This window comes from Mus caroli, chromosome 18 (assembly GCF_900094665.2).
Source record: "Mus caroli chromosome 18, CAROLI_EIJ_v1.1, whole genome shotgun sequence".
Classification (NCBI taxonomy): Eukaryota; Metazoa; Chordata; class Mammalia; order Rodentia; family Muridae; genus Mus; species Mus caroli.
In genome coordinates this window covers 60,711,785-60,724,899 of record NC_034587.1, presented here as the reverse complement: position 1 = coordinate 60,724,899, position 13,115 = coordinate 60,711,785, and the positions used below count along the sequence as shown (strand labels likewise).

The window sequence follows — 13,115 nt, the reverse complement described above, 5'->3', positions numbered from 1 at the left end:
ACTTTTCATTTTTTTTTGCAATGTTGTTTGATAAGAGCAATAATTCAACCAACTTTACTAACAGCAAATCTCCATTTGTGAGAGAACCATCACCATAAGGGACACAACCAAGAATCATCCTGATGTTGACACTGTCAGACAAAAGGACGAGGGGAACAGTGTCTTTCCATGATCTCAAAGCCTCCTCCATGAAATGCTCATTAAATGCTCACTGCAAAATCATAGTTTGTTTGCATAGTTCACAGACATCACATCATTCAAGGGATCGAAGAAAAAAAATCATAGGGAAAGGGCCATATCCAGTATAAGCCTCCTGACACAGGACAACCAGAGGGACATGTGTGTGTGTGTGTGTGTGTGTGTGTGTGTGTGTGAGAGAGAGAGAGAGAGAGAGAGAGAGAGAGAGAGTATGAGAGAGAGAGTGAGAGAGAGGGAGAGAGAATGAGAGAGAGGGAGAGAGAGAGAGAGAGAGGGAGAGAGAACCATGGCTGACAGTTCTTTCCATCCACCTTAGCTGAGTCAGGGTCTGTCAATCATCGCTGCACAGTCAGGCTAGCTGCCTAGTGAGCTTCAGTAGACTGTCTCCACTCTTGACCTCACAGCTCAATGAAGCACTAGAATTACTGACACATACACGTGTGGTCAGCATTCTGTGGATTCTGGAGATCTGAACCTTGACCCTCATGCATACAGAGCAAACACTTTACCCATGGAGTCTTTCCCAACCCCTTACTTCTCTCCATTATTCTTGCAAAAGTGTATCTTCTGCGCCTGCATGGGAAGCATCAGGCAAAGCCACAGCAGAAACTCATAGATGATAGAAAACACCTCCACTGTAGAGAAGGTGACTGGGCTCTATACAGACTAACTTGCATTCTTAGTGTCAAAATGACAAGTGACAAGGGAGACTATGGCCATTGGGGATTGGAAGAGTCTAAATTGGTATCAGAATCAATGATCTTGGGATTCCATGGTGAGTCTTGGACCAGAAAAAGAATATTTACTAAGACTTTTGGTAAAAATCCCAAGGCTGTAGCTTAGCTTAAGAATACGGCTCAGTTTTAATTTACTGCACTTGATTATTGAACTCTGATTATATCACATGTTTATATTCAAAGGTGCTGAGTAAGGGAATGTGGGAATTGTTTCTAAAGTTTGCTTATAAGTCTGAAATTATTTCTAAGCAAATGGGTGGGGGGAAGGAAGCCTTCACAATTTATTAAATGCTTTCCATATTACTGACTGATCTTATTCTGGTGATAATCTCTTAGCATGGTGGCTTCATCTATATTTCCTGGAGAGGAAATGGCCATAAATGAACTAAAACTACATGTCAAGAGTCACTGTTCGCAAATGCTACGTGGACCCGAGGCTCGAAACTGAACCTCCTATTTCTGTACACTATTACCTTTCCTATAAGACAAACTGGCTTAAATTCGATGTCCCACGCTGTGTATCCTTACAAAGAGCAGGTCCTGTTGAGAGAGATGTGGCTCTATGTAGACAACAGTCCTGCTCTGTGGCTCTCTGGGTGCACTCGTGTCTCCCATTCATGATGGCTTCATGGGCAAATACAGCAGTGCCCCATGCTGGCCAGGCTACGTGTTCCCTAGCCATCCTCCCTTTCTGGGGCTAAAACAGGGCATCCTTCTGACAAAGTAGAGTTTTATGGTGCACCAAGGGCTGGATAGGATGTCTGTCATGCTCTTAGCCAAATGCTGAATGCACCAGGCACTTTGGATTCACTTGGTTCTAGCTGCGTTGGATTCAGTCCTCAATCTGTAAAATGTCATGGGAAAGTAGATACTAAACTGGGAGTGAGGATGCTTGGGTTCTTTCAGGGATTTTTTTTTTTAAGCCCTGGTTTTCCCAGGACTGGCTTGGGCTTTGTGTGGTGCTTTGGTTGGCCCTCCAAGGTGTTATTCTGGGGATCATACACCACATGACCACCATGTGTAGGGATTATCTAGCTTTTCTTCATTTTTCAAGGAAACAAAGGAAGGCTCAGAAAGATGCCGTGACACGTCTAAATCATGGAGCCATTTAAGAAACAGGTTGCCCAGCATCTGTAGGAGACCTATTGCAAACATGTTTCCTGGGGCTTTGGTAGTGGTACCCCCACCAGTGCTTACTATAGCCTATCACTTTCTCTGAGTATGTCTCCTTGCCTGCTCTGGGAGGAGATGTTTTAGCTTCTCCATCTCTTTCCAGATGGTTGTAGCAGCTTCCTAGTTATTGCTACAGTATCTCAGCCATTTTTCTCCTGTCCTATGAGTCAGTCCATGGTTTTTGTAGAGTTCAAATTTGAACATGGACTGGTCCTTCAGAACAGCCAATCTACTGCAGGTCTTTCCAGCCTGGGAGACTCCACATCACCTGCCTCCCTCCTCTCTTGCCCCCTTCTTCCCACCCACCCTCTCTGCTTTTGCCTTCCATCATGGTGGCCTCTGGAAGCTCTTCAACAAAGCTCTTCTCCCAGGAAGGAAAGTGCAGATGTTCTTCTCCCTCTAGGGAGTCTCTGGTTCATCCTCACTCCCTATTATAATATAATATAATATAATATAATATAATATAATATAATATATATACATGCATTTACATGGACACACATATATAAAGGGAAGTTATTAGATGTCTTATAGGCTGTGATCCAGCTAGCCCAACAAGGGTTCTTTACCAATTAAAGATCCAAGAATCCAGTAGTTGTTCAATCCATGAGGCTGCATGTCTCAGCTGGTCTTTAGTATATGCCAAAATTCCCAAGAAATCAGCACTAATATCAGTGAAGAGATGGACTCGCTAGTGAGAGTGAGAGCAAGCAGGCTAGGAAAGGGAGCTTCCTTCTTCCATTTCCTCTATACAGGCTGCCAGCAGAAGGTGTGGCCCAGATCAAAGCGAATCTTCCCATCTCAAAAGATGTGGGTTAAAGGTTTATCTTCCCATCTCAAAGATCTGGATTACAAGTGGCTCTTCCCACTTCAAATGACTTAATAAAGAGAAAAAATCCCTCACAGGTGTGCCTAGGTAATTCCAGATGTAGTCAAGTTGACAACCAAGAGCAGCCATCACACCTCCATGTGTATCTCTTCATTTCCTATTAATCGACCTTCTGCTAGGTTTAGCCAACAGATGGAGCATGGCCTATTTTGAATGAGTTTCCCAGACCTCGCAGGAGAAGCCAAACTGCTAAATACTGATGAAAGCCTTTTCAGGCTTCAGTTCACAAGCTTGGCTGTCTTTCCTGCCATGTCACAACACACCATCCAGGATGCTTTCAAAATCTGGAAGTGGCTTCACAATGGAACTGTTGACTCGATAATATAATAACAAGGACAAAACTCAGGGGACAATGCTCTGCTCACCCCCTGTACCTCCTCCCCATATTGCCTCGAAGACTTCACCTTTGTATTTTAACTTTTTAAAAAAGTATTTCTTTTTTTTTTATTAGATTTTTTTTCATTTACATTTCAAATGCTATCCTGAGAGTCCCCTATACACTTCCCCTGCCCTGCTCCCCAACCCACCCACTCCCGATTCTTGGCCCTGGCATTTCCCTGTACTGGGGCATATGATCTTCTCAAGACCAAGGGCCTCTCCTCTCATTGATGGCCGACTAGGCCATCCTCTGCTACATATGCAGCTAGAGACACAAGCTCAGGGGGTACTGGTTAGTTCATATTGTTGTTCCACCTATAGGGTTGTAGACCCCTTTAGCTCCTTGGGTACTTTCTCTAGCTCCTTCATTAGGGACCCTGTGTTCCATTCAATAGATGACTGTGAGCATCCACTTCTGTATTTGCCAGGCACTGGCATAGCCTCACAAGAGAGCTGTATCCGGGTCCTGTCAGCAAAATCTTTCTGGCATATGCAATAGTGTCTGGGTTTGGTGGTTGTTTATGGGATGGATCACCGGGTGGGGCAGTCTCTGGATGGTTCCTCCTTCTGGTTTCTTGGGGTCTCTTTCCCTAGAAATTACTGTAAGATATGCGGCTGCCCTGACCTCCTTCTGCTTACCTCTGCCATTGTATGCTGGGGTTCTACCTTCTCCTCGATGTCTTTTCACTCCTATGACAATTTGTACTTATAATTTGGATTTTCCTTGTCCCACTCCTCTAGAATGCAACCCTGTTCAGCAGACCCCACCATCATTCCATTCACACTGCAAGCCTAGCACCTCATTCACTGCCTGATGATTATCACCAGACACAACGAATGAATGAATGAATGAATGAATGTAATTTTCAACTACTGATAAGCATATATTCAAATGAACAGTTTTCTGAATGTCACCTTCCTCATTTCTACGCCAGACACTCATCTCTTTCCCCTGTCCCTTCCTCCTTTTTTGCCTCCATTGAACCCTTTAGGTTTAAACCAATTGTTTTTTGAATAAAGGCTCTGAAGACATGTGCTCAAAAAAAAAAAAAGAGAAAGAGAGAGAGAAAAGAAATGGAATCATGGATGCTCATAGCTCTTAGCTGGAGTCTGGAAGAAAAGTCTGAATCATGTAAAAGAAAATCAGATCTTGGAGTCACTGTGGGGGCCACTTGGGGTCCATGCTCACTGCCTTGAGAATATTGACTGAGTTCATCCTGAGAAATGCCCCAAGTTCAACACACACACACAGACACACACACACACACACACACATACAGAGAGAGCGAGAGAGAGAGAGAGAGAGAGAGACAGAGAGAGAGAGAGACAGAGAGAGACAGAGAGAGACAGAGACACAGAGACAGACACAGAGAGACAGACAGACAGACAGACACACAGAGACAGAGAGACTGAGAGACAGAGACACAGAGAGACAGAGACACAGAGACAGACAGACACACAGACACAGAGAGAGAGAGACAGAGAGAGAGAGACAGAGACACAGACACAAAGAGACAAACAGACACACACATACACACACACACACACACAGAGAGAGAGAGAGAGAGAGAGAGAGAGAGAGAGAGAATACATGTCTGTATGCATAAGCATGTGCAGTGTGTATAATGGGCTTTATAGAATGCACCGCATTAGCTAGATAGATTTTGAGATGCATAAATGATGCGAGTGCTTGGGCCGTATTAATTTCGCCCTCCCTGGAAATGCCTAGAAAATAATAGGCATTCAATAAGTCATTGTGTAATAAATAAATGAAGAATGGATTTTGAAGTCCTTGTTTTTATTGAGGTCAATATAAAAATAAGCCACGTCTCTCCAGGTACTATGGAATTGCCCTTGAAGACTCTGTCCATCAGTGAGAGGGGAGAGCACTTTGAATCTAACCTTAGCTTTACCACTTACCTCTCTGTGTGACCACAGGGTAGTTCCTTAACCTGTCAGTATGGTAGTTTTCCAACCTATAGAATATGCTTTAACCTATAGAAGTATTGAGAGGACTGAATGAAATTACATATATCAAATATGCCAAATGCCTAACTTAGTCTCAAAGCACACCTGAACCCTCAGGGAGCCTCCCTGACTGGTTAGGAAAGACACATGGGAATTGTTTGTTATAGGACATGAAACATGCTGTCATGCCAAAGCTGGTGCTAAGGGCTATAAGTACAGTAGTGTGACTTTGTTTGCTTTAGGAAGTTGTGGTATATTTCAGTATTTACTAGGGTGGGATGATCAGGAATAGGGGAGCAAAATGGCACAAACATTCCATGTGACAGTAGATGCTGGAGTGGCCGCTATCCTGGCAGGGATACTCTTTGATGAATATAGGCTGTTAGGGTTAAAAGTAATATTTGGATGCCAAGGTGCTGAGGAATAGACTTGAGGTGGTTTATGTCATTGTCTATTTGATGGATTTAGATTCACCTTGGTGATAAAATTCTGGGTGTGCCTGTTAGGAAGTTTCTAGAGGCGAGGAGACTCACCCTGAATGTGGTTGGCACCTTGCCTGCACTGTGAGCTCAGACTGAAGCAAAAGGAAATGCAAGAGTGTCATTATTTTCTCTCTGCTTCTTGACTGGGGACACAGTGTCAGAAAACAGAATTTGAGATCATGTTAGATGAAATAAGCCAGACTCAAAAGGACATATAGTGTATATTTCCTCTCATGTGTAGAATCTAGATTTACATTGATATAGAGAGGTATACGCGCATAAGGAAGTCTTGAAAGTAGAGATGAGGTTACAAAAGTAGAGAAAGGTCTAAAGGGGGTCAGGCAAGGATAATGGAATCTATGTAAACAGAAACAGGAGGGGCAAATTGGAAGTATAATGACACATATAAAAATGCCCCATTGAAACCCATTACTTATATGGCCCGCACTATGCGGTTGCTCTTCAAGTCACCACTGTCACCTTTACTGTTTAATCTACTGTCCCTCTGCATATGTGTTGGGAGCACCACTTACACTTAGGGAGCACCTCGTGAGTATTGTTGCTCTTCTATAGGGGAATCTCATAGCTTTAACAGTGTAGCATCCATTTACTTGATGCCATATCTGCAAACCAGGCTGCCATTCCAGGCTCTCTCTGGGGATTCTTAGATTATCCAATGCCTTGGATTATCAGCATTCTTACTCTGAGATACCAAAACTGACCCTCTCCAGTCGGACTTATCTCCTCAGCAAAGAGTGGCATTTACTAATGAGAGGAAAGGTAGGTAAACTGAGGCTGGACTTCAGTGATCGTTTTGAGAGGGCGACAAGACTCAGCTATGAGCACTAGCCTATACTTAGGATTCCTTTGTCCTTCTGAGCTTGTCTGGAAGGTCTGGCAACATGTGGCTCCCTTGCCTTTTGACCTGTAAGGAAAGAAGAATCCCGGTTTGCTTGTCCATTGTTGTATCCACAGAAGGGACCCAGATCTGCAGACAAGAATGGACTGAGTTGCTCCCCCCCCCCCCATAAAGGTGCAAAGCCTCTCATTTAGAAGGGTCCTAATTAGGGCACCCGAATAAATGATCTGTTTATGAGGATCTGGGAAGCTACAAATCATTTTAGCACTAAAGGGGCACCAATTCTTTTCCTCTGTAAATGGTTGAACCAAATTAGAGTCGCAGTCATAATCACATGAACTTTAAGATATAGAAATAAGGGAGTTTGAACACCTAGCTATCATCTTGGTAGATCCATATTTTTGACGATACAAAATTTAAAAAGATAACGCCCTTAAATCCTCAGTGGTGGGCTCAGTTCATTTAAATAACAATTGCAAACACGAGCCCCTCTATTAAGCAGTCTATTTTCTTTTCATACCTTAGTTTGTAAACAGCAAAAAAGACCTGGAGCATCCGATTTTTGAAATTCTTGTGGCTTCTCTGTTTGACCTTTGGTATTTGTATGTATTGACGATCTCTAAACCCTTGTACAAAAACACCTTGAAGTGTCAAGCTTTAAAAATGAGTCTTTTCTCTTTCTCCTGTGCAGCTTGTATTATCTTGGCCTTGTCAAAATATATTCTCTAGTTAGAGGGTGGAAATATTTCCCTCCTGGCTCTGAAGTATTGATTTTCCCCAGCACTCAGTTCTGTCAGTCAGGCAAAGGGGTGAAAGGTGAAAGTTCACCCGGCATTGCTTGTCTTTACCTTCCTATTAATGTCATGCCCTTTCCACATTTGATCACTTTATGTGATCAGCAGCCACACAGAACCGTTACTGCTCTTCTTTTCCTACAAGGACACATCTCTGTCTAACTCCCAGAGAGGATGATGCTGATACCAGGCTAACTCCAAGCTGCTCTGCATTCTGGTATGAAAAGCAGCAGAAGGGGTTGGCCGTTAGGTAATGCTTGCTTGTTGTTCTCCCCTCAGCATTCAAATTCGACTTCAAACTGAAGATGAAATGAGAGGAATTCAATGATCTCCAACGTCTCATTCCTGGGCAGATAACCCCGGTCATGAGGGCTGACAAGATACAATTCCGTACAATGTCTATCTGTTGAGCTCAAGTCTGGCTGGAGGTTAAGCAGCGTGCACGACTCCCCTGCCCAGGCCAGAGGATGCTGCTGAGTTTTTCCATCTGGTCTCAAGCAAGAGCTTTCACCACTGCTCCGCTGTCCTTTGAGAATAAACATAGTTGCCTTTCCTGAAACTTGCTCTCGAGTGAAATGAATAGGTACAAACAGGAAGGCAAGAGGAACAAATGGGTTTCCACAGAGAATGTTTACAAGGGACCACAGCACACAGTAAGAACAGGATAAAAACACCCTTCAGTACACTTCAGTTTTATTTAACACAAGTATGTACACAGCAATTTTAAACGCATACAGGATCTACTAGGTGGAGTCAGCCAGAATGTCTTAGGAGACAAGACATTTTAACTCATTCACTATATGCAGTTTCAAACATGACACCATTTTCACACAAGTGTCACATCATGTCACGTTTTGCTTGTAAGTTACCAGTGAAGCCACATATGTCTTTATATTTACAGGGACGGGTCCAAGTGCTGTGTCAACAAAATCAATAAAACACTACAAGGGTGCTGGGATGACAATACAAGGTTCACCTCAGTGTTGAGGAATCCAAGCTGAGATGAAGCCGGGAACTATGGTTGTCAAAACAGCCAGAGAGAGCATTATTTTAATGAGAATGTAAATGACACTCTATCGGTTAGTGATTCTTCTAGCATGAAGTTTTATGTGCACAGAGTTTTATAGTCCTTGTGCTCTTCTGAATATACACACAGGGCACGGAAGGACTGGCCTGGACCTGTGACCAGAGTTTGTGACCTCATTGCTTTGTGCCCATCTCTATGATGTGATACCATCTGTCGTTGACCTCCAGTCCCCCATCTCTTTCAAAATGTAGGGAACATTTTGCTTAAAAAAACAAAAACAAAAACAAAAAAAACCCCTAAAGTCTGTGTTTGCTCATCATTTGAACTGGTTTAACTTCTCCCTCTGAAGTTCATACAGCAAACCTGTGCTGAACAGACGCAGACTCTAGAGGCTGCTGGACATTTCTCTATCTCCATCAAATACAGCAGCATGTTCACGAAAGTCTACACTGTACAGTTCTTGGTTTCGTTCTTGGAAGCTACATATATAATCATTATAAGTACGATATACATGCATGTGAAATGAATTCACTTTTGAAAGAACCCCAATGTCAGAACCCAAGAGACAGTATAGAGTTGCCATCAATGAAAATAACATACATTGCTAGTCAAAAGACACTGAGGACATTAGCTTCTTCACATGGTCTTTGAAGGACTGTAAACTATGAATTCATTCACGGACCTTGATTCTACTTTTCTACATATTACATAAACTTCGACAGTCTGAGTTTAAGACTAAATGCTCTCACCATTTTAGCTCCTCTGTTAATAGTATATATTTTCTCTGAATTCAATAACTGCTTTTCAATTTTTGTATATAATAGACAATCTGTGTAACTAACCAATCAACCAACACACAAATCAACCCCCACTAATACAGATCAAAATATTTAAGAATAACTCATATAAAACATTGTTATAGATTTTTTTTTCTTCTATTACAATTCGACCAACGTAACTTGACACAAGAGGAGAGTGGAGTTAAGTTTGGGTTGAAGCGTGGACACGCTCACTGTAGTGTCCATTCTGACCGACTGATAGTCTTTACATTTTCTGTACACTCTGACCAGTGTGTCTACACAGTTAGGAGACTGCTAGGGTGCTGACCTAAATGCTTTCCTGGTTGTTCTCTCACTGGTCAGAATCTGGAAGGAAGGCCAGGTTGAAATGCCCACTGTGACATTGCTGTACATATGAGAACTGTCGGTTGTGAAGAGCCCAAGGGGAGGAGGCCTTTTCTGAGCAGGAGAACCTAGTGACACATGGGTGATGCTCCACTATACAAATATGCTTGCTTCTAAACTTGGTTCGTTGTTGAAAGTCCCCTTAGAAGGCTGGCCATAGTCACTGCATGGTGAGTTGTGATGATCTGTGTTTTAAACTATGAAATCTGCTAACACGGAACCAGAAATGAGCATTTAAAAAGCTAGCTAGCTAGAAAACGTTTCTAGAAGGAAAAATATAGATGTAATTTAATATTTTCTCATTAGCCTCAGATCAGAATTGATGTTACCGAGAAGGTCATGGCTAAATCCTCAGAAATGGAACTGAGTAACTGTCTATCACTTGCTAGCAGGAAGAAAAACCAATGTAAACATGGAACAGGTTTAGTAAACAACAGGGTGTTTGGGAAATCCAAAGGGAAGTCACTTCAATAACGAGGACTCTGCATGGCGCTAGCGTCCTGGTCCAGGCCTGGGAGTGCAGTCACACTGGTTAATGATTCCCAGGCTTCTGCTGCATCAAGCAACAAGAGCATCTCCAGGAGCCACTAGCTGTCCCCTCAGGCAGGGAGAAACTACCTAGTGACAGAATGGTCGCATCCTGTTGAGTGGTATGTGTGTGCCTTTAAATCGACAGGCTGCCCATGTGGAATCTGCCCCCATGAAGCATGCACAAATGACATAGACCGGCCATGGCCCTGGATGGTATTGAGGGGGCAGGAAGCAAGCAACAGCCCAGTCTGAGGAAGGACAGAGCAACATCGGCCTAGACAATACAGAATTGACTGACAGTCAGGACATCAGCCAGCAGGGTCAGACCATGAAGCGGTGTTCCTTCCCATCATGGGCCATGAGGATAACATTCCGGTTGGAAGTCCAGATGAGCCGGGCCAACTTAAGGGCGTTGTGGGAGCCAGGGGATGCAGGCTGCACTGGAGGGACCTGGTAGGTCTTGATGCAGCGCAGCTGAGGAGCTGAGTTCAGCATTCCAATGCTTCCCAGGAGTGAGGTGTTCATCTGCAGGGACAGGGGACACACACATCAAGACACAAGTCAAGACCCTCCCCTCCTCCTCCTGAGAGTGGCTTATTTCTTCTGCTACTCTCTCCTTCCACATGGCATTGCACACTCAGCTTTGAGTTCTTTAACTCTAAATGACGCCTCTGAGGAGATTTCAAATGGTTATGACTCCATTGATGTGAACACAGAAGCCTGGAGAAAATTTCCTTTGTGAATACCACGTGACAGTCAAGAGTCCATTGATCCTGAGGAGAGAAGCTAAATTAAGGCTGGGACTAAAACCATTCTATCAGACAGGATTTGGTTTATAATTGATTGAGGAAAGTGAAAGATTGAGGAAAGCTATGAATAGAGTGGGAGCTGCCTGGGCCCCACCCTAAGTCCCATTTCCATCACCAACCACCATTAGGCCCATCTGGCTTTCCAAAAGCTCTGGAAAAATGTGTTTGTGTGTGTGTGTGTGTGTGTGTGTGTGTGTGTACATGCACGTGATTGGAGGTGAGAGGTCATGTCGGGTGTCATCTGTGATCCCTCTCCAATCTTATATATTGGGGGGAACGTCACACCTCTCTTCCTGAACCTGGGCCTCACAAATTCAGCTCCTCTAGTTCACCCACTTGCCCACCGAGAGAGCTGGGATTCCAGGTGTGCTACAACATTTGCCCAGTATGTATGTGATACACCCACCGAGGCATTTCCTCAGCCCCCAGCTCCTCATCTTCAAGAGAGCAGTGAGGACACCATCATTCCTGCCTCTGCCATCCTGCTAAGGGCAATATGGTTTTCTGTCTTTTTGAGAATTTTTTTTTCTGGGTTTGCTTTAAAAATGTGATTTTTCTTTATCCATTTACAAAATGAAAACTATGGATCGTGAACAACCATGTATTTAGACGAAGGTGCTAAATATCAAATAATTGTTGTCTAAGTGGTCTGGTTTTGGAACCACTGAGTTTGAAGGTTCCTTGAAGAGCTTGATATTACTTAAACGACTTTCATATGCATTATCTGTGCTACCATAAATCACAGAGAGAGCATCCTGAAACCTGGAAAGAAGCCTTGGAAATAATCTCCTTCCTTTACCCTAATATTCACTTCCTAGTCCTCTGGTGACTAAAGCATCTTCATCTACATGGGCCACATCATGCTAGCTATGTGAGCAAAACCTCCATCATGTGAGCCTATGATGACCTAGCTGCACCAGCAGCTGCAATTCGAGTGGATCTTTGGACCTTTAAGATGTGTTACTGTGATACCATGCTCTGAATTTGGATCAGGGCAAAATATAAGCCATTCCTTTTTCCAGGATTCTCGGGAGCAGGACGGTGTCAGAGGGCGTAAATCATGGCATCTCTAGCAGGGTGCGTGCAGGCTCCGCTGACATTTTCACAATTTAAATCATCTTGAGTAATAACCCTTTTAAGATGACTAATGTTACTGATTTTCCTGCATTAATAATAGTGCCGAACACAACACAAGAGGTGAGAAAAAATCACTAGTGTACGAGGTCACATTTTAAACCATATGTATGGTCATCATTAACTCCTTCTGCTAGAGTTCAGCTCAAGTCAAGTAGCACCTCACCTGTCACCTTCCCAAGTTCTTTCCTCTTTCCCTCTTTTTCCTAAAGAAAAAAAAAACCCTCCATAAGTCTTCCTGCTTACTGGTTCGTACTGTTTTAAATGCAGGTAAGGATGGGGAAGTCGATTAGGTAGTCTCACATCTATAAAACCTAACAGTATATAATTAGTCCTCTTATAGAACAGATCCAATTGATCCAGGAAATGGTTAGTTAAAATTAACTGGCATCAACAAGTGTGCTATGCTTTGAAGATATATGATTTCTCAGGTGATAAATAGCTACAGAGTATTTTAATTCCTTATGGATTTGCTATGAGAATATTTATGAAGCTTGAGTTCTGCTCGTGCGTGGCTGAAGATGCAAAGGGCATATAACAGGCTTGGATATGCCTTCATTTTTATTCATTATTATTATTTTATTCCTTGAAATATAGCCATTTCCAAGAAATGGACTAAGGGTTAAAGGAAGAGAGTATCTTGTAGACATGCCATAGATAGGCACATTTTATGAACAAGCCATTGTTATATCTCAGTTCCCATCATAAGCTGAGTTTTTTTGCTCTGCTCAGTGCCTCAATCAGAAAGCCTTCCATCTTAGACCAGGGAGTGCCGAGTTCTCAAAGGCATACACTGCTTGTTAGAGGTGGAGAGATGAAGACCTATGAGCTCAATGGATTTCACTTCTTTTTAATTGCATATTTTCTTTATTTACATTTCAAACGTTATACCCTTTCCTGCCCCCCCCCCCCCCCCCACCCCCTATCCCACTCCTCCTTCCCCTGCTTCTAT

The 13,115-nt window shown here is 43.1% G+C and overlaps 1 protein-coding gene across 2 annotated transcripts in view; it reads right to left on the bottom strand.

Moving 5' to 3' along the window:
- Nucleotides 1–8,154: 8,154 nt before the first annotated feature.
- Nucleotides 8,155–13,115, bottom strand: part of Wdr7 (WD repeat domain 7) — a 272,657-nt gene continuing 267,696 nt past the window's right edge. For both annotated transcript variants that reach the window (XM_029471767.1, XM_021150163.2), the window contains one exon: nucleotides 8,155–10,745. In XM_029471767.1, the coding sequence (XP_029327627.1) occupies nucleotides 10,542–10,745 (204 nt within the window). In that variant the 3' untranslated portion in view covers nucleotides 8,155–10,541. The remainder of the gene's footprint in view (nucleotides 10,746–13,115) is intronic.